This window comes from Calypte anna, chromosome 1 (genome assembly GCF_003957555.1).
Source record: "Calypte anna isolate BGI_N300 chromosome 1, bCalAnn1_v1.p, whole genome shotgun sequence".
NCBI lineage: Eukaryota > Metazoa > Chordata > Aves > Apodiformes > Trochilidae > Calypte > Calypte anna.
This window is the reverse complement of record NC_044244.1, coordinates 58033823-58055479: the sequence shown is the minus strand read 5'-3', so window position 1 is coordinate 58055479 and position 21657 is coordinate 58033823. Positions and strand designations below refer to the sequence as shown.

Below are 21657 nucleotides of genomic sequence, written 5' to 3'. Positions count from 1 at the left end.
TGGGAGAGAAATGAGCAGGCAGGGGAGCCAGGGTTCTTACTTTTATTAGCAGTATGGTGTCTGGGTCTGGTTCAGGCAAAGTCTGTATAATGTTCCAAAACTGCTGTTTTTTTCTATGAATGGATGGTGCTGCTGAAAAAGGTGGAGGTCTTTTCCCTCTACTTCAACTCAAGACCCACCTGCTCTTGATCCAGCTCACTCTTAAACAGCATGAAAAACTATCCTGGTTGAAAATGTGGTATTTTATCACTTGCTTTCCTCGTGATAGTCATGGTGGTGATTATGGAATTCCTTCCAAGTAATGTGTGTTCACTCACTTGCTTGAGAACTCTGGAAATGCTCACTCCATTAAAAAAAAATATCCTATATGATTATTTTGATAAAAACCTGAACACTTAAGAACTTTATTCTTCTGAACAAGAACAAAGAGGTAGCTATGCCTTTAAAATCTTACTTCGGGTAGTGATTTCATGCTAGAAACTGGCAGTTACAGGTGACACATCTACTCTCACAGCTCAGTGGTCTGCCCACCTAAACTTAGGTCCTCCTTCAGCTTGCCTCAGTGCACAGGCAGGAGAAGAAACAGTTTCAAGCCTCTTTTCCTTCTAGATAGACAATGGATTTCTTTGTTTTACACCTTTGAATGAAAATATGTATGTAATAATCAGTTATTAGAAGAAAGCAAATAATGCAATTCTTGTTTGGATTCTTAAATATGAAAACTTGAGCCCACGTAAAATGAGGCTGCTCTCAGTGAAAGGCACTCTAATGCATATAATCCTTATCCCTTGCAGTGTTGTTCTTTTGAAGATTCAGTAAATGCTAAGACTACAGAGGAACTGTACATGTGTCTAGCAATAGTTTGGGTTTTTTTCGTCTCTACTTATCAGTTGTCTTGTCTTTTTTGGATATTATCCACTAAACCTTGCAGCACATCAGGCCCTAATAGACTGAAATTTTCCATTATTTTACAGATTAATTCTGTGGGTTCTCTTCCTGCCCACATTTAACCCATTGTAATGGACACTACAGGATAGAAGAAGTAATTTGCATTTGATGTGAAGAATATGTTAGAATCAGCAAATGGGTCTCTTGTTATCAGTGGAGAAAGCAAGGTTCTGTAGGAGAGGGAAATCTGCTGGCCACTCAACTCAAGCTTGACAAAAGCTTGAGAGGGAAACACATGGTTTGAAACAAATAGGCAGTCAGGGAAGGCTAAGTCCAGTAAGAAAAATGGAACAACTTTTTCTGGTGATATTCAAACCCGCCTGGATGCAGTCCTGTGTAATGTGCTGTAGGTGATCCTGCATTAGTGGGAGAGTTGGGGTAGGTGTCTCTAGAGTTCCCTTCTAACTCTGATTCGGTCTGTGGTTGCTGGTTAACTACACCTGTAGCTGCTCTGCTCTCCTGGTGTCATTGCTGAATCTTTGTTGTTTCTGTTCTTTAAACTGAAGGATGTAGATAATGATAGGGGATGCTACTTCAGGCAATTTTATGAAAATGCAAGGTGACGCTTAGCCAGTCCCCCACCCCCCAACTCTGTAGAGAGGAATAGGAAGGGAAGCTTGGTCTCAATATGTTTCCTGTTCTAGGTATTACTAGATCTCTCAGATATTCCCTGTGTCTCTGGAGTGTAGTGCAGCATCAGGCATTCTGAAAGGAAATTACACTAAAAATAGCAAGTGTCAATTCTTTATTTCTGACAATTTGCTGTCATAAGAAATCTTCTTTTGGAGAATCTTAAGGAAAATTACCTCACTAAAATAATAAGTTCGCATTGGAAGCCTCCTGACTATATTGTTCAATTTGCATCCAAATGTCTCAAAGCTCTTTAGAGCTGAATAGGTCAAAGATTAGCTGAGCTTGGAACCTTAATGTGGAATTAGAGATCTTCCTTACTCCCAGTTTAATCAGGATAAATAGTAGAGCCTCACCATTCGAGAATATACTTAACCTGAACAGTGTTAGCCAAAATGCTAACCTGGATCTGATATTGCTGCTCTACAGTTGCTCTGACAGTGTTTATTTAAATATAGTGAGTTTGTGTCTTTCATGTTACAAAGCTACTTATAATTTTTGGATCTGTAAAACAAAGTCCAGCCAGGAAGGGTCGGGTGCAAGCATAAGGTTTTATTTGACAAATAACACAAGCAAAGTGATATAACTCTGTGAAGGTATGGCAGATATGTCGCAAGGCAAAAGAGAGAAAAAGAAAAGATACAAGGAAAAGAGAGGGAGAGAGAAGGAGACAGGATAGAAGAGAGCAAAATAGCAAGAAAGAAAGAGAAGAGGGAAGAAAAGGAAAAGAAAAAGGGAGTTTGAGAAAGTCACCACCACGAGTGTTGGTGAAGGAGGGTTGGTGAAGGAGGACGACTAAATGGGAACCCCAGTGTTGCTTGTATACCCCCCAAATTCCTACTATTCCAGGCAAATGATTCCCTGGTCCTTTGTTGGCCCAAGGAGAGGGAAAATGCTTTCCTCCCCAGGAGGAGAGATGTCATTAGCATAAATTAGTCAATGGCCCATTATGGGCAGGAGGCTGGGGGTGTCCCATTCAGTTCAGAGACAGAGAACAGGAAAGGGGGCAAAAGAGAGAGAAAACCACCAGTCCTGAATCCAAGCCTTGAGCCAGCCAACAGGTGAGGGTTGATGTTGATGAGATTCCCCAAGACCACCAGTGCAGCCCCTCATATTTTAGGCCTGTTTCACTTCGTAAGCATGGGTGAGACATATCAGATTGAATACTGGGAGCAGACCTTATCTCTACCAGACCCTAGGCCATATGCAGACCATATCTGTCTCCTTCCTCTCCAGTACTCCCTTTGGAGATGCTAATGAGGATTTGGATGGGGAAGGGGTTTGCAAAGGTGATTTGGTGCCTGCTCCCTGCTGAGCAGCCTAAGAGGGTCCCATGGAGGTGGTTCCTCCATCTGGTCCTTCACAGTGTCTACTGTGAAAATACTAAGTTTGGGCTGACTTAATAGTGTACTTGAAGAACATATACCTGGCATACCAAATACCAGTTGCAGAGATAATTTTTGAATTAGTGAAATTTCATTATCTCACAGCATGTGGGTTTATAATGTTCCGTGCTGCAGCTTTTCAGCTATTTCTTCTCTTTTGCCCTCATTCCTTTTAACAAAATGTGGGTATTTTGGGAGGAGGAGGAAATAAACAGCAAAATAGTTAAAGGATTTTTTTTTTATCCTGTAAAGCAATGATGTTGGTTTTGCTTTGATAAAATTGTATGCTTCATTGTATGTTTCATTAGAGGATGAATTATTTCCCTTACCATTTCATATAAGGAAATCAACGAATGGCTTTTAATATTGTACTACGCAGAATTTGAATTTCCTTGAACAGACCACAGCATAAGAGCTCAGGTTCCCAGCCCTGAAAGCACTGAAGTAAACTGCAGCACAATGCAGGAAGCAGGTGTCTTGAAACAAGAGGAAGGAAGTGTTGCCAGTAAGATGAAGCATGGTTAGAAAGCTATTTCACAATTGCTTCCAAACCTTAACACTTGAGAAGAGTTCAGTCCATTGTAGCACTAGGAAGGCCTCTTGAAGAGGAACTCGATGGAGGAAATGTTAATTAATTCAGAGGTTAATTTAGGAATGCATTCTATGCATGCTTAAGGAACAGCTTAAAATGTAATTAACCGTTTAAGGAAAAAAATAATCAATGAACGTTAAAAGCAAATACATATATGAAATGTAGTAAGAAAATGCTGAGGCTATATTAACTTGCTTTTCTATTGCATTCCTTCTTTATGATATTGAAACTGAAGAGCAGAAATCTCTTTGAGAAATACCATTGTCCTTTTGGTTGTTAAAAAAAGTTAATTACTTGCTACAGCATTTGTTAGGAGTACACATAGAAACTTTTTGCTATGTTTCCTTCAGCCAGATGTCTTGATACCATTTGCCAGTTATGACTTTAAACCAACCTGACTGTGCACCAAAACAATTCAAACTCCTAATCATGGAGCAGTAATCCTTAGTGAGCAGTGTTGTGTTTTGTTAACTGGGGACCTAGGAGGGGGGGATACTTGTCCATGGTCCAAGTGAAGCCTTTGCACTGGAAAAGTGCATGAGGAAAAAGGGCTTCTGTCTGTGATTCCTTTAGCAAATCATCACTGTACATGCAAAATACATAATAAATTAAAATATTTGATACAGGGAATAATTTTTTTAAACTATCAGGTCATTAATATGCTGGTATTTATTGTACACTGTGTTAGAGTTTTTTGTTGATACCTAAAGACTCCAGCATGCATCTGTTAAAGCTTTCTTCCTAACCTTTAAATCAAATTTCTTTTGATCTACTGCAGTATGTGGTGTCATCTAGTTAGACTAGTTTGAGGTCAATGGTACTTTTTCAATAATGTTCCAAGTCATTTTTACTTGGGGAAAGGTGGAAGCCATAAGACTTCTGTGGCTAGCAATATTCTAAACTGGATTAGACCTCCAATACAGGAAGGTAGGGATACTGTAATTGATACAAAGTTATGTAGTGTCTCTACCTGACTGTCTTCTCCATATCAAACTTGAAAAGATACCTCCAAACCAGTATCTCTTGCAGTTCCACTTCACTTCTCTTACCAGCTAAGACAGAATTCAAACAAACAAACAAATCCACCCCAAAAAACCTCCAAGCCAACCAAACAAAAAAAATGACAACAAAAAACCACCAAGAAACATTGTCTGTCTCTAAGAGCTAGGTATGGTGTGTTAACCTAGGTTGGCTGTCAGATTCCCACCAAGCTGCTTTTTCTCTCCTCCTCCTCAGCAGGACAGATAAAGGGAGGGAGATAATTTACCTGTTAACATCATGACCAAAACAGATTCAAGGTGAGAGTCATAGTTCAGGCCCAGCTGGCTACTAAGCACCGTGCAGCTGCCTGTTCACTCCTCCCTGGTGGGATGGGGAGGGAAAATATAATGAAAAGAGACAAGGACAAGGTGGGATCATGTACCTCTTACGGTCACAAGCAAAACAGACTTGACTTGGATGGGAGGAAATATATTTTGTTACCAGTCAAAATAGAGTTAGGATAATAAGATGTAAAAAGAGATTTAAAAAAAAAAAAACAAAACCTCCCAGTCCCTGCTTCTTCTCAGGCACAAATTACTTTGCTCCTGATTTCTCTACCTCTTCCCCTCCCAGGGAGTGGGGTTTGCTCTCAGGTTGTTATGCCTTGTTTTCAGTATCTCCTCCCTCCCCAGGGGGAGGACTTCCTCATAGTCTCTTCTGCTTCAATGTGGTGTCCCTCCCATGGGACAGAGTCCTTCAGGAACCTCTCTGACATGAGTCCCTCCCAGAGGTGCAGTCCCTCAGGCACAGACTGCTCCAGAGCAGGCTGACCACAGTCACGGCTGCATGGGGAACAGGCACCTCCCCTGGCTTGCGGTCCTCTGTGGCTGCAGATCCACATCTTCTCCACTGTGATCCTTGACATCTGGGCCCCTCAGTTCAGGAAGGAGATTGAGGTCCTGGAGTGGGTCCAAAGGAGGGCAACTAGGCTGGTGAAAGGACTTGAGCACAGATCCTATGAGGAGAGGCTGAGGGAGTTGGGGCTGTTCAGCCTGGAGGAGGCTCAGAGGAGACCACATCATTCTCTACAGCTCCCTGAAAGGAGGGTGTAGCCAGGTGGGGGTCGGTCTCTTGTCCCAGGCAACTCTCAGCAAGACAAGAGGGCATGGTCTTAAGTTGTGCCAGGGGAGGTTTAGGTTGGACATTAGAAAGAATTTCTTTATGGGGAGGGTGATCAGGCATTGGAATGGGGTGCCCAGGGAAGTAGTGGATTCTCCATCCCTGAGATATTTAAAAAGAGACTGGATGTGGCACTCAGTGCCATGGTCTGGTAACTGCAGCGGTAGTGGATCAAGGGTTGGACTTGATGATCTCTGAGGTCCCTTCCAACCCAGCCAATTCTATGATTCACAGATGGTGGGTCTGTACCTGTCCATAGTGATCCTTCACAGGCTTCAGGGGAATCTCTGCTGTGGTATTTCTCTTCCCCTTCACTCTTCACTGACTGTGGTGTCAACACAAGTATTCTCCTCACTTTCCACTCTTCTCTGTGCTGCAGGTCCTTTGGCAATTTCCTTTTCCCCTGTTAAATAGTTAACTGCAGAGGTGTAACCACCTTCACTAATGGCCTTGACCCAGAGGCAGGTCTGGATTTTTGGTGTCCAGGGAGCTTCTTGCAGCTTCTCACAGAAGCCAGTCCTTTCAGGGACTGCTACCAAATCGCTGCCACACAGACTCAACACAGTGAAGAAGATAATTTTTTTTTTTTGCCAATTAAATCTTTTGTGTTTGGGGAAGTAAACAAAAAAAAAACCAACCCTTCCCCCTCAAACCTCTCTTCAACTTCATTCCTGACTTTACCTGTTTCCCTCCTCAGGTGGTGGAGCAGGTATGGGAAATGGGGTCAATTCACAGAAGTTCCTCTCTGCTCCTCCATCCACCCCCCATGTTTCCTGCTCCAGTATGGTGTCCCTTCCATGGGATATAATCCTTCAAGACCTGCCCCAACATTGGTCCTCTTTGTGGGGTGCAGGCCTTCAGGAACAGGCTGCTCCAGTGGGGGTACCCCCTGTACCTGACAGAAAGCCTGCTCCTGCAGGGGCATCTCCCCACAGGACATAGCTCCTGCCAGGAGCCTGCTTTGGCATTGGCTTTCCACAGACTGCTCCTTCAGAGCACATCCACCTGCTGCAACATGAGGTTTTCCAAAGGCTCCTTGTGGGTATCTGCCCTGTTGTGGTCTTCCACAGGCTGCAGGGGATAATCTGTTTCACTGTGGTTTTCTCCATGGGCTGCTTTTCTCTCACATTTTTCTTACTCTATCTCAGCTGTTGTTGCACAGCAATTTTTTTCATGCTTTCTTAAACACCTCTGTACACAGGGGTGCCACCAGCTTTGCTGATGGATTCAGCTTTGACCAGCAGCAGATCCATGTTGAAGCTGGCTGGAATTGGCTTTCTGGTGCCTTCTCACAGAATACACCTTTGCAGCTCATCGTTGCCACCCATTACCAAAATTCAGACATGTAAACCCAACGTACCATGTTACTGCACCCAAATCTTACTCTACAAGAGGACTCTGTACATGAAAAAAATTAAATCTTAATGTGTTATCTTCAGAAACAGGTCTGAGAAACAGCAAGTCCAGTGACTTTCCTGCTCTTGTTCCTAATATTTCATGGTTATAAATCTGCAGTCTGGCATTTATAGTTGTGTGCTCTTAGGGTTGTGCTAATGCATTTTTGACTGCAAGCAACACAAAAAACATGAACTGACTTACAGACTTGTGATGGTTCACAACTGCATAATATATATTGGATGAATGGCTGAAAACTTTCATTGGCCTGTGTGTAGTTTTGTTATTTTATATAAAAAGCAGCATTCTGTAACTAGTTTTGCAAAGTAAGAATTTACTGGAAAATTACTATTTCCAAATAAAACTTTAGTACTTAATTATAATAGGTGACCCTGGTAACATCATTATAAATTTTTATGTTAAAAGAGAAGCATGTTTATCCATGAGCTTTGGTAAACTCCAATGTATTGTCTTCACTTAGAATCATAGAATTGGCTGGGTTGGAAGGGACCTCAGAGATCATCGAGTCCAACTTGAATACAAGCAGTGTTCTTTTTTTTTTTTTTTTTTAATTAATTTGAATACATTGTTGTTATCCATGTTTTCAGCTTCAGCAGCAAGGAAACAGAGGTCTGATTGTAGTCTGCACTGTTGAAAAATATAAAAAATAGCCTTTATTTTTTTAGCAATTGTGGGGCTTGCATATTAGAAAATTTGTTCACTCTTGGCTGTGGTAAATTGATTTACTTGATACAAGGTGAAATTTGGTAGTTGGAGTTGTATTAACTGCCTGTCATATTAGAACTGGATTTCTTAATTATGCTTCATGGTGATGGTATTAAAAAAAGTTAAAATTTTTAAAGCCAAAATAGAGAATTTGTGTATCAAACAAAGCTGAACAAATATGTATTGAAGTGCAGACTAGCAAAATGGCAATTAAATAAAACCAGGCTTTCAGATGATAGTGAAATCACTTGCACACAAATGGAAATGTGTTGGCTAAATATCCAGAATTTCCAGAAGAGCTTATTTGGTAAAACTGGTGGACTTTGATTTGGGAACCAATTTATAGTGGGTTGGCCAGTTAGATCTCTAATGTTTATTGGAAGAGCATTATGAAAAAGTTACTTAAATCTTATAGGAAGCACTTAAAATAAGAAATTATAGTCTTCTGCAGAAAGGGAAACATTTAATAGTTTCTGTACTTCCAAGTTTTATTGTAAAAAATGAAACAAGAACAGCATTAAGCCCATGCTGGTCTAGTTAAATATGCAAGTGTTACATACTGGTGTTAAATTCCATGAGTAAAATGGTTCCTCTGATCTTCAGGGCCCTAAAATTGTGCAGCTGTAGGCCTAGAATCTATCTCAGTGTGGACTCAGATGACTAATCTACTGTATGCTTTGCATTATGATTTCCACATCCTAAGTATTTCTTAATAATCATTGTGATAGTTTTCTTACAGCAAGATGTTAATATCTACCATTTTAGACAATTTTTGTGGATGATCACCTCAGTACTAGTAAGTCCATCTGCTTTCTGCATGTAGGAAAGGCATGTGCTTTAAAATTATTTTATAGATCTTTTCCATTTAAGTCTGTTCTACTCAGTGTCGAGCCCCAAGTTTTGAACTTGACTTTGTAATTTTTGTTCTCTTGTGATAGATATTAATTGTTTAGCCCTTTGAGTTATGTGTTCTCCACTTTTGTTAACCCAGGAGTTTATTGTCCTAGAGTTGTTTCCCAGCAGGTGTTGCAGAGGAGAGGAGGGGAGAGGCCCTTGCTTGTTTACATTCCCTTTAGAGAAAATGAATTAATTTTCTGTAAGATTTAGGCAAGTTCTTTATAGGATTGAAACAAAAAAGATGCTTGACCTTGGTTGAAAGAAATGCATCACCAGGGAATAACAGGTAAAGGTCACTTCAGTGATGGATGAGAATTAGCTTCTTTTTTTACTTGCACCTTGTTGACAGGAAAGCATTAAAACAATCTTTCAAATCTTTCAATGTATCCCTACAAAATGCTTTTGAAGTTGTTTGATCTATCTTTCACTGTGCAAGTGTAATCAGATTTTTTTTTTCCCCTCAGTTGGTGTTATCCGCTGCCCAATTTGTGGTCAGGAATGTGCAGAGAGACACATCATAGATAACTTTTTTGTGAAGGATACCACAGAGGTTCCCAGTAGCACAGTAGAGAAATCAAATCAGGTAAGTGCATTAACATGTAATCAAGTTAACAACTTTTGGATGTGTGTGCATAACCTTGGCTTCTTACTGTGTGGCCTTTTTGCTGTTAATACTCAGAAAAAGACTCCAGGTACTTAGTTATCACATGGAGTAACTTGCTCTAGAAAATCAGTTAAAATCAATGAAAATGCATGCGAAGAAGGTAGTTATCTTATGCTAAACTATTTTTAATTGTTAATGTAAAATTGCATTGTGATAGGAAAAGATAAAAGTAAGGAATAGGTGTTAGAAAGGGAATTTCTATACTTTAGACAGGGCACTTGAAGGACTATGAATCTGAGACCCAAACAATACCATGTCAAGACATCTCGATGTATAATGGAATCCTCTAGTGAAATCAGCTACATTTTTCTTACCTCAGCACTGACAAAACACAGCACTATATAGCTGGAGTGCACTAATCCAGCAAGAGGCTCAAACATTTCATTGGAGAAGGTGACAGATTGTAGGGGCTTCTTGTTTGTTTTTCTTATGTAGGCTCTCTTCTTCCTTTTGCAATCTAATAATAGCCATCTCACAAAACCCAAACCAAGAATAGTAATACTGTGTTTTTTTCCTCATGGTGATTTTTCAGGAGGAAAGTACTAGCATGGAAGCATTAGAAAATAGTCACATCTGCATAGGGCCACACTTTAGCAATGTGTGGTATCAAAATATTGCATGTCCTAAGTTTTGGCTAGTAAGACAGTATCTCAAGTATCTCTTTACTTATAAACTTTTTATTAAACTTCAGGTGCTTATTGTAAATAATTCACCCCCTTTATGTATATTTTCACATTCTTCATAGTAAGACTGCAAAAAGGTTACTATGTCTAAGTGATTTGCATTTTAACTCATCTCAAAACATTCAGGTCTTGGGCTCTCTTTTGCTTTCTTGGTTTGGGGACCTCTATAATTGGCTCTTGATTGATTAATTTTGGGAGTGGCTTCTTAGAGGTCCTTTATTGCATGCTCTGTGATGAAGTGCTTACATAAATGAGTGGCTATCTCTCTGTGGAACAGATGCAAGTACCTAGTCAGGTTTGTGGTACCAGCTCACTGATTATTCCATCTCTGAGAAAAAGGAATTAACTTCTCAGAAACCACTGAACCCTCTTCAGTTTAGAAGGAATATTAGAACTGAATTTCTGTAGTGAAATGAGGCAACCAGGTGCCACTAATTGCCAGTGAATGAACATGAGCTTGTGTCAAGCCCACCTGTGCCTAATTAGGGTGGGCCCCCACTGTGCATGAGCAGGACCAGGAGGCCAATAAAAGGTACCACTCAAGCCTTACCCTAATTAGGCACAGGTGGGCTTGACACAAGCTCATGTTCACTCACTGGCAATTAGTGGCACCTGGTTGCCTCATTTCACTACAAATTTCTGAGAAATTATAGACCTTTCTAGAAACTGACATCTAGTTGGGAGTCTCTGGAAGGATGAGCAGTGGTCTCTATGTAGGACAGTTTGTAGTTTGCTTTTTGTGTGTGTGTGGCTTTTTGGTTTGTTTGTTTGTTGGTTTTTTCCCCCATGGTGTTGCAGGAAAACACCTGTATTTTGGATTGAACTTTTTGTTTACCTTCTGATCCTGGGTGGCTGCAGAGGCATTCAGAGAAGTTCCAAATATTTTAGCAGTTGGTTTGGAATCATGCATTGTTGAGTGTTGTGAGGAGACGTCAGGGAGATTCTTCAAATCATTTGTGTTCCTGTAGTTTCCTTCTCATTCATCAATTTTAGTCTTTATTTCTTTTTCTTCCTATGAAAAAACAGCAGTCTTGAAGTACATAAAGTGTGTCTGTTATTCAAGTAAGGCCCTTGGCTGAACTCAGCACAGTTCCTGCAGTAGTTAAAGGCAAAGCAGCAGGCTGCTCAACTGGCAGAGTAGTATCCATGCACACAAAAAGAACTCTATCATTTTGTTAGCTATCTGCTTAGAGAGTGTGTACCTTGCTTCTTGGAAGTAAATGCTGTGCAGTTCTGTTCTGTTTGATTAGGGTTTTTTTGTATGATAGTGTAGCTTTTTGCACATTCATTTATACTTTGACATTGGAACCTGAAGCTTACACCTTTTCATAAAGTGATTTGTAACTCAGTAATGGTTAAACAGATCATTGTCCTGTCCAAGGGGGAATATTACGAGGTTTAAGAATGATCCATCCTTCTAATCAATCTGTCTTGTTTTGCCTTTGAAGCAGCAAAGAGAAAAGAAAGAAAAATGGACAGTAGCAAAACTGACAAAGAGTGGAAAAGAGACTGCTACTTGCAGGAAAAATTTATCAAAGATCATCCAAATTCTGTTAAAAACTGGCTGTTTTATAGAAATTTTTTACTGAGGTGGTTTGTTTGGCTTTGTTACTTTCACAGCTTTAGCAGGATGCTTAAGAAATTATTGGACTTAGAGGCAAGCCATGGGTTTTGTGCAAGCATCGTTGTGTCTTGGAGCCACTGGTCCACATATATGACTATCCTGTACATCTGTATTGTCAGGAAGGACTGGTTTATTTCAATTCAAGAGACTGCAAAAAAGGACTTTAAAATGCAAGTTTGCTTGTTTCAGGTTTAAAATGTCAGTAATGCTAAAATACTCCTTAGCATATTTAGTTGGCTTATATAATTAAAACTCTAGCAGTAAATAATGTATTGTTGAGCCTGGCATTGTGGAATGAGAAGAATAACTAACTGGAGCTCATTAAGATGCCATCCATCTATCTAAAGTCATGTTTACCTTGTCTGAGCTTGATTTTAGCAGCTCAGTGCCCTTCTTATGCAGCTGTGCTTTCTTGCAATTACAATTTTTGTTGCATTATGATTTATTTAAAGATTTAGCAAAAATTATTGGATGCTGAAAGAAGTTTAGAAATCAAAATGGATGATACTTGACTCATAAGAACAAGTGGAAAGGAGCTTCTAGACCAAGAGATGCTACTGAAGCAAATGCTAGATTTAAATATTACTAACGTAGAGAAGTGAGGGAAATTAACAGAAGAAAATTATTTCATGCTTGGGCACAGCCATGAAAGTAAGAATGAGAAATGCAAGATGAATGCAGAAGAAAAGATGGGTGAAAACATTGGTGTTACTTGCATTTTATTTAGACTAGATCCTAATTCTCATAGATTCTATGTCCAAAAGACAACATGTATGAAAAATACCCTTTTATAGTGGGAACACTTTGTCTTTACCAGTTACTGATACGGGAGTTCTGAATGTTGTTATCAGGATGAAGAACTTTGTGAGATGCTTGCATTGTGATAATGAAACAAGTTATGAGTTTAGATGTGATGCTAGGTCTGGATACTAAGACAACAGGTCTGACTGGCACAATAAAGCAATTAATGAGGACAATTTAGAGCAAAAATTTTCTTTAGTTTTGTATGGTGACAGAGTAACCACCATGTATTCTAAGGAAGAACTTTTATGCTTAATAGCTTATGAAAGCTGTAACTGGGGCCAGGATGTCTTTGAAAGCAAGAGGTTTTGGGCATGACAAGAATATCCCAAAAGAGAGGTGCTGTTTTTGATGACTTTGTAAGTACCAAGGCACAGTTACAGAGCTATTAGCACTGATGTTTTATGGATCCAGCAAGGGAAGCCATTGCATCTTATTTACACTGATGAAGTTTGGAACATTAATTCACTGAATATTCATCTGGACTACTTTGCTCTCTTCCTTTGAAACTTTGGAAACCTTTGGTTGCTTTTTTAATCTCTTTAATACTCAAAGTATATTTAAGTAGAAGAGTGGGTAGCTACTACAGTTGCTGGGGAGACAGCTCTATTATGTCAACTCTTGCATGTAAATCTTAAATACACAAAAGCAGAAAAAACAGTACTTGCCTGCAACATGCTGAGTAATTTCAGCTTTCATTAAATTTGAATGAAGTCTGAATGTATGCTTCCCGGGGTTATAAATACTAAAACTAGTAACTGAATTAAATATAATTACAAGGAAAACTCAATTAAAAATAAATATCTGTCTAAAAATGAAGGCTTACAGGTTAACTGGAGAGAGTTTTCTTTGACATCACGAAGCACTGCTTGTGTGAGTCTCAACATAAGAGCAAAAAAAGCTTTAGATTTTGGAAGCATGTAGTAAATATTTGCAGTAATTGTACTTTGGCTACATGACTTATTCCACTGATGAGGAGTTCTAGCAAAATCCAAGCCATATCTGAAAATGAGTGTTACAAATAAGAAGTGGCTAGAAGTGAATCTAGTTTCTCCCTAGAAGAGCATAGCTATTTTGACAGTATGAGTTATGATGTCTGTGAAAAATTTTAGAAATATGTCTGTCTTCCACTTGGTGGCTTTGAGGAATATAAAGTTGGAATATATGTTTTTGGCAGTTTCAGTTCATTTGACAGCACCTGATTATTAGTTGTTGAATCACAGTCTTCATATAATTCCAACTACAGCAGGTCAAACCAGTTGGGGTAAAAATTTAAAGCATATTGAAAAAATTGACAAAGATTTTGGAATCTAGGAGGAATTAATAACTTCAGAAGTCTTGTGAACTTTTTTTAAATGCCATGTCACTATGCAAGTTTATTTGCCTAAGTCTGCAAAAGGTGGGCTGGAAGGGCTGTTTCAGGCAGGGAGGAGGGGGCTTGATCTTCTTTTTCCTTTTTCCTTTTTCCTTTTTCCTTTTCCTTTTTCCTTTTTCCTTTTTCCTTTTTCCTTTTTCCTTTTTCCTTTTTCCTTTTTCCTTTTTCCTTTTTCCTTTTTCCTTTTTCCTTTTTCCTTTTTCCTTTTTCCTTTTTTCCTTTTTCCTTTTTCCTTTTTCCTTTTTCCTTTTCCTTTTTCTCTTCCTCTCCTCTCTCCCCTCTTCCTTCTCTCTCTCTTTTTTTTTTTCCAGTTTGGTTCCTGCCTTTTTAATTGTGGGTCTCTGTTTTTCCTTTGCCTATTTTATTTTCACTGTTGGTTTTTTGTTGTTTTTTGTTGCTTTTTTTTTGAACTACAAAAACAATTATCCAATCTCTTACTCTCCATCCTACCTTGCAAACCCACCTCAGGGTATCTGGGGGCATAAGCTGATCATACCTCTCTGGCAACAAGGCTGACTTTGAAACTGCTTTCTTGACCTGCAGTACTTCACTCCCCAGTCAGCAGTGCTGATGTGGCTGATCCTTGGGCTACTATGATGCAACCAATACTATTTTACACCACAGTCTTACAAAGGGTTGAATTGGCTCACTTGAAGAAGGGATAATTGGCAGAGGAGAAGGGAGGAATTTTTTTTTTTCATGGTAATTTCTGTGAGAGAAAACGTAACATTAAAGTAATGTCTCAGTGATAACTTGCTTGTTCTAATTTTTTTTACAAGAAGCTGTGCTGAGTCTTTAAGTCCTTTTTTTTCCCCAAATGTCATTGAGATTAAGAGCAAGTAAACATTTTCAACTTCCTGCTGATTACAATTGACTTCCTTTAACCTGCTGTTCTTCTATTTTTTTGACTTTTTAATAATATTCTGACTCTGACCTTTCTCTAGTCAACCAGTATTAAGAGGGGGAAGAAAAACAAAAACCAAGTAAAAGATTAAAAAAAACCCAAAACAAACCTAAAACTTTCAGGCCTCCTTTTTGTAATCAAACAGAAAAAGGAGCACAAGCCCAATTTTTTCTCCTTTGCAGGTCCTTATAATGAAAAGGAACTGCTTCAAACTGCAAATGACAGCAAGAGGGGTCAACAACCCTTGTGTTGTAACTCCATTACTCAGAAGATACTTGCTTTAAGAGGAAACATGATCCAGAAGAATAAACACAGCATTGGTATCTGGACTCCTATGTTCAAATTCCAGTTCCATCAGTAACTTGCTATGTGGTCTAAGGCAAGTTTTGAGCTAATTTTCCTCTTTTTTCTTGAAGGGGAAACTAGGACATAGCTCTACATATAAATTATCTATCTGCATAAGATCTTTAACATAATCTATATTTATCCTGTGTGGGTGCAGAAGTTGGATTTTTTAAAAAAAATTCTAAATTCTTCTCCTTGTTGCTCCTTCTAGCAGAATTCTACCACTGTGATCTGTAAGATATAGCAATCTTCAGACATCTTGAGGCTTTTGTTTACAGCAGTGCTAAACATTGATAGAAATGGGTGGTAGTTACCTAAAAAAGTATCTGCATATGTTCACTATTTTCACTACCTTGCTAGCTTGAAGGTGTGACTGCAGAGCTGCATTGTAAAGGAGGTCTTAAAGATGTTATGAGCATGTGAAGTGGTGTTGTCCATCATTCATAGTTTTTAACCTGTTGTTCAAATTATGGATCCAAAGAAATTTTTTCCTCTCTGTGCAGAGGGGTTTTGGTTTGTTATCATGTTGGTTTTCCTTATTTTCTTGTTTTTTCCCCTAGGTCTCTTGGGTATATTCCAAATAGCTGCAGGAATTAACAGACCACATTTAAAATCACTGTTCACTGTTTGAAAATCTCTTCTAGGGTAGCTTTATTGATAAGCATAAATGGAATGCTTGCTTAGTGGTGATGCAGAGAGTCTGAAGAGCCCTGCTGCTGTTCAGAACAGTTTGTACTTCCTGAAACTCCTAAGCAGGTGAACAAAAACTAAAATGAAAGCTTCTGTGTGAGCTGAGGGAGAATTCTAAAATCAGGGCAGTGCTGATCATGTTCCATCTTTAGTAAATGTTTCACAAGAGCATATTGTACATTGTAAACATTTTATGGCTTATAAGTGTGCAGTGCTGGGCAGAGAATAATGGTTTGATTTCTGTCATGTCAGGTAAAGGTTCTGGAGTAACACTAAAAAAAATGACCATTTTCTTCAAAGAGTCTCATTTGATTACTTTTATGCAGTTATTTATAGTGTTCCTGTACCTTAGGCATTTTTCTGTTCTCATTTCACTTTTTTCAAAAAACTGTAGAAGTGCACTAATGATATATGAACAATACCTTGCATTTATATTCCATATTTATTTAAAAGCCACCTTATCTTCCTTGTGTCAGGTCTGCACAAGCTGTGAAGACAATGCAGAAGCTCATGGGTTTTGTGTGGAATGTGTGGAATGGTTGTGCAAGACCTGCATCAGAGCTCACCAGAGGGTAAAATTCACAAAGGATCATACTGTGAGACAGAAAGAGGAGGTATCTCCAGGTAACACACTTGGTTTGTATTTTTACAAAGAATATGTGTCTATGTTGGAAAACTGTATTAAACCACCACATTTCTTTTTAAAGGGATTAATTTAAAAAAAATTTTTATTCCTTAATCCTTGTAAATGTAAAAGCACAGATTCCTTATGATACAGCCCTTCGATGCCTATGAATTAGTGGAACCATGTTATTTTTCTGGTTGGCAATGGATATGCTTTAATAGTTTCCTGTCTCTCATTGTTGAAGGCAGCAAACATTTGAACAAATATTCATATCTCTTTTGCTGCTCTTCATCTAAGTGGATTTCTTAAATGATCCAGATAACAAAAGAGAAAACTTTATTTTTAATATTAGATGCATTAGAGCATAGACTGAGTCATGGCTAGTGGTTTGACAGCTGTTTTTCTGCCAGGTATGCTGCATCGTGATACAAAACCCTACAGACTGGTATTTCATAGGATTTTTATGCAAAATGTTTTAAACCAATAAATACACATCTATTTTATCTTTCACCTGGAATGATTGCAAATTATTGCCTAAACTTCAGAAATCAGCTGCAGAGAATACTTCTTCATGCAAACAGCTCCTCCAGTCTATCTAGAGATCTACCAAACGGTTTATATGAACATTATTGTTGTATATTGCAGCAAAAGGAACACTGGGAGATTATATTTTTTCAGTACACTGATGATAAAGCTAGCTCTGTTAACAATAAAATATGCCAGAATCCATGTTTTAGCTAAGTATATTTTAAGTTTGAAATGAGATTAGAGATTATTGGGAAGAATGTTATGAGTTGGGGTGGTTTTCCTCAGTAGGAGCTATGATAATTCAGGTTAGTTTAGGTAAGTTATAAAATCATCTGGTCCAGCTTTCCTGCTTAAAGCAGTCAGCCATGAGATCAAATCAGATTACTCAGGGCTTTTTATTCACCTGGACTTTGAGAACCATCAAGGATGGATGTGTTATACAGTACAGCCTCTGAGAAATTTTGACTATTTCCATGGTGAAAATGGTTGTACTTCTATTCATTGAGAACCTCTTCTGTTAGTGCCCTTTGTGTCTTGTCAATCAGTAACACTGTGGGACAATTATGAACACAATAGGACAAACATTCTACCAGTTCAAAGTTCAAATTTGTCTTGTAAAAATATAATTTAAAAAAAAAAAGATATTTTAAATAGATGTATTACAATATATATTTATTTTCATTCCACCATATCTAGTCCTGTGAATGTAAAATATAATGTGGACTTTAATTTCTGCAATCTTTATTGCTCGAAGGGTAGCTTCCAGTATGATACTTTGAAGATAAACACTATGTTGTGTATCTCACCTTCAGATGTGATTAATCAAAAGTGAGTACTGAGTGTACTTACAAGGGAGTTTGAAAGTAGAAGTATCTGACTGGTACACTGAACATGATTTGGTGGTAGGAATGATCTCTCTCTGCCTTCAGGCTTCCTCTTGAGTCTGCTGGTCACTTTTAGATCTGAAAGATACAGATCTGAAAATAACTTCTTCCAGGTTTTGTGAAAATTGAGTGGGTGTGGAAAAGAGACCTTGTTGGGCTGCAGTGAAGGATGGGCAGCAGTGTGGAGGCAGTTTTCATTACAGGCCATGCAATTGTCATGAACTCAGTGTCCAACCTGACTCATAAGAAATAAAGCTTTGTTGGTTAAATTGTTTAAACAACAGATTTAATTTCTATCATCTGGTGGTGTTTGCTGTGCTCTTTGCTCACTGGAAACAGAAGTGAGACCTCTCACCCATTTAGAGTGGGGTCCTAAAGGGACATCAGTAACTTCTGATTATTATATTTTGTATGGTTTAAGCTGAGATTGTTTGTGTCTTGATATCTTCAAACACCCTTTCACCCACTGAACTTTAAAGAAGACACAGCAATGAATGAAGCCATCAGTGTCCTCATTTCCATATAAGAAAGGAACTTACTGATTGTGCAATGTCTCTTGCAACTGCAACAGTACTGGCCACTCCTTTTGCAAATAATTCTATGGGGCCATAATAAGATATGGTAACATAGGTTCTAGACATTTTCCATGAGAAAGGATGTGACCTCCATGCTTGACCAAGAGTGAGACATTGCAATTTTGAGCTTACAGCTGTTAAGATTCTTCATTAGGTGGCCTGATACTCATTTCTAGCATCTAAGTGAGGAACATGGTAAAGGAAAAATAGGACAATGCGAATCTTTATTAATCTCAGGAGTCTGAACTGACATCTTAAAATCATAATCATTTAACTTGGCAAAGACTGTCATGACCTGGATAGACCTCCCAGGGAAACACAGATTAAAGCCCTTGCTTTCTAAACGTCTCAGAGGGGAGCTTAAGTGCAACCTTATAGTGTCAGACCTGTCCCTCCCAGGGAGAGTTACTAAGATATTATGCGTCAGATACCCCTTGATTGGATTAAGATGAAATTACATTCAAGGTCTGTATTTGAATATAAGATTTAATTAGAACTATGGAAAGAATTACACATAAAAGCTGATACTTCTGTTACTAAATATTCTCAGGCTAATCAATCATAAGGGCTGATTGTTTTGATGGTCAAAATGGGCAACCTGTGTTACTTAATCATTTTAGGAAAGGGAATGAGAAAGCCAAGGGAGTTTGAGAAGAGAGGTAACAGAAAGTCACTGGGCTTGGATCCAGCCACGGGCCAGCCAAGGGGTGAAGGTTGTTGTTAAATCCCAAAGCCCACCACTGGCATAATCAGGGCTGAGCAGCTGGAAAGGGCTTCAGCTCCTTGGCCTCTCAGTCCTTATCATGATATGCAGGACCTAGGCCATATGCAGACTTCTGTCTCCATCCTCTCCAGCCATCCCTTTGGAATGCTAACAAGCGTGGGAGTGGGGGTTGTGTGGCACAGATCCCTGTGGGCCCTTCCCTTTGGAGTGCTAACAAGGGCATGTTCAAGGGATTACAATGGTCCCTCTAATACCTTTAAATCATAGAATCATTTAGATTGAAAAAGACCTTTAAGATCATCCAGTCCAACCATTAACCTAGCATACTGCCAAGTCCAGCGCCGAAACATGTCCCTAAGTACCACATCTGCAGGGTTTTTATGGTGACTCCACCATTTCCCTTGGCAGACTGTTCCAGGTCCTCACAACCCTTTCAGTGAATAAATTTTTTCTCATATCCTATCTAAACCTCCCCTGGCACAACCTGAGGCCATTTCCTCTTGTTCTATCACTTGTTACTAGAGTTAAGGGCCCAACACCCCCCCTTGCTACAACCTCCTTTCAGGTAGTTTAAAGAGTGAAAAGGTCTCCCCTCAGTCTCCTTTTCTCCAGGTTAAGCAGCCCCAGTTCCCCCAGCTGTTCCTTGTAAGACTTGTGCTCCAGACCCTTCACCACCTTCACTGCCCTTCTCTGGACTCACTGCAGAACCTCAATGTCCTTGTAGTGAGGGGCCCAAAACTCAACACAGTACTCAAGGTGTGGCCTCACACCTTGTGAGGTGTGGCTGAGTACAGGGGCACCATCACTTCCTGCTGGCCACACTATTTCTGATACAAGCCAGGATGCTGCTGGCCTTCTTGGCCACCTGGGCACATTTCTGGCTTATATTTAGATGGCTGTGGATCAACACCCCCTGGTCCTTTTCTGCTGGACAGCTCTCCAGCCACTGTTCCCCAGGCCTGTAGCATTGCCTGGGGTTCTTGTGACACAAGTGCAAGGATCCAAGCCTTGAGCTTTGAATCATAGAATCATAGAATTGGCTGGGTTGGAAGGGACCTCAGAGATCATCAAGTCCAACCCTTGATCCACTACCGCTGCAGGTACCAGACCATGGCACTGAGTGCCACATCCAGTCTCTTTTTAAATATCTCCAGGGATGGAGAATCCACTACTTCCCTGGGCACCCCATTCCAATGTCTGATCACCCTTTCCATAAAGAAATTCTTTCTAATATCTAACCTAAACTTCCCCTGACACAACTTGAGACCATGCCCTCTTGTCTTGCTGATAACTGCCTGGGAAAAGAGACCAACTCCCACCTGGCTACACCATCCTTTCAGGGAGTTATAGAGAGTGATGAGGTCTCCCCTGAGCCTCCTCCAGGCTGAGCAGCCCCAGCTCCCTCAGCCTCACGTCACAGGACTTGTGCTGGAGTCCCTTCACCAGCCTAGTTGCCCTCCTTTGGACCTGCTCCAGGACTTCAATCTCCTTCCTAAACTGAGGGGCCCAGAACTGGACACAGTATTTGAGGTGTGGCCTCACCAGCACTGAGCACAGGGGCAGAATCAACTTCTGGCCACGCTGTTCCTGATACAGGCCAGGAAGATAGTTAAATCTCATACAGTTGGACTCAGCCCATCAGTCCAGCCTGCCCAGGTCCCTCTGCAGAGTCTGCGGAACAGCAGATCAACACTCCCTCCCATCTTAGTGTCGTCTGGAAATTTACCTTCTCTTCCTTTGTTCAACAGAAGCAGTTGGTGTGACCAGTCAGCGACCTGTATTTTGTCCATACCACAAAAAGGAACAGTTGAAGTTGTATTGTGAAACCTGTGACAAGCTGACTTGCCGCGATTGTCAATTACTAGAACACAAAGAGCACAGGTATTGAAACAATGCACCTGTTTCCTACAACTCACTTACAGGAAGATAGCTCGAAGTTGATTGTAGCTCTCTCTAGCTGTATGGAATAGTTAAGTGAAAAATGTGAAAGTGACATTTTCTGCTCAGTAACAAAGCTCACAGGCATGGAGTGTTTGTATCCAAAATAATGCAGCTGATGTGTGTGTGATAATTTGGATTAAAACCTAATTCTTCCAGTTTTTAATCTGGTGACTTAAACACAAGACCTTTCTTTACTGTCCAAGTAATTTGCACAGAATTTGTTGCTATGCAGCTCTTCGGAGAGTCCTTAGAAAACACAGGGGCTGTGTTATGCAACTGTACACTTTAATTTAATTCCTCTTATTTGTCCTTCAACAAGATGATTGTATAACAGAACATTACCAAACATTTCAGAACAGAGTAAATGGATGTTTCTTTTCTGTGAAGAGTCCTCTAAAAGGAAGAGGAAACCTTAAGTTTGGCTATAGTTGAACAACATAACAAACCTTTGGACTACTGTTCTTATGTCATCACTTACTGGCCACAGAAGCTGAAAAGCAGGAGTTTATACAACTTCTGAGTACATGACAATAATCAGCTGGCTGATGTATTCTGGGACAG

At 39.6% G+C, this 21657-nt stretch overlaps 1 protein-coding gene across 1 annotated transcript in view; it reads left to right on the top strand.

Moving 5' to 3' along the window:
• The window catches only part of TRIM24 (tripartite motif containing 24), a 59742-nt gene that overhangs the window by 14902 nt on the left and 23183 nt on the right, over positions 1-21657 (top strand). The window contains exons 2-4 of the mRNA XM_030468948.1: positions 9198-9316; positions 16296-16443; positions 20904-21036. Coding sequence (XP_030324808.1) covers positions 9198-9316; positions 16296-16443; positions 20904-21036 — 400 coding nt within the window. The remainder of the gene's footprint in view (positions 1-9197; positions 9317-16295; positions 16444-20903; positions 21037-21657) is intronic.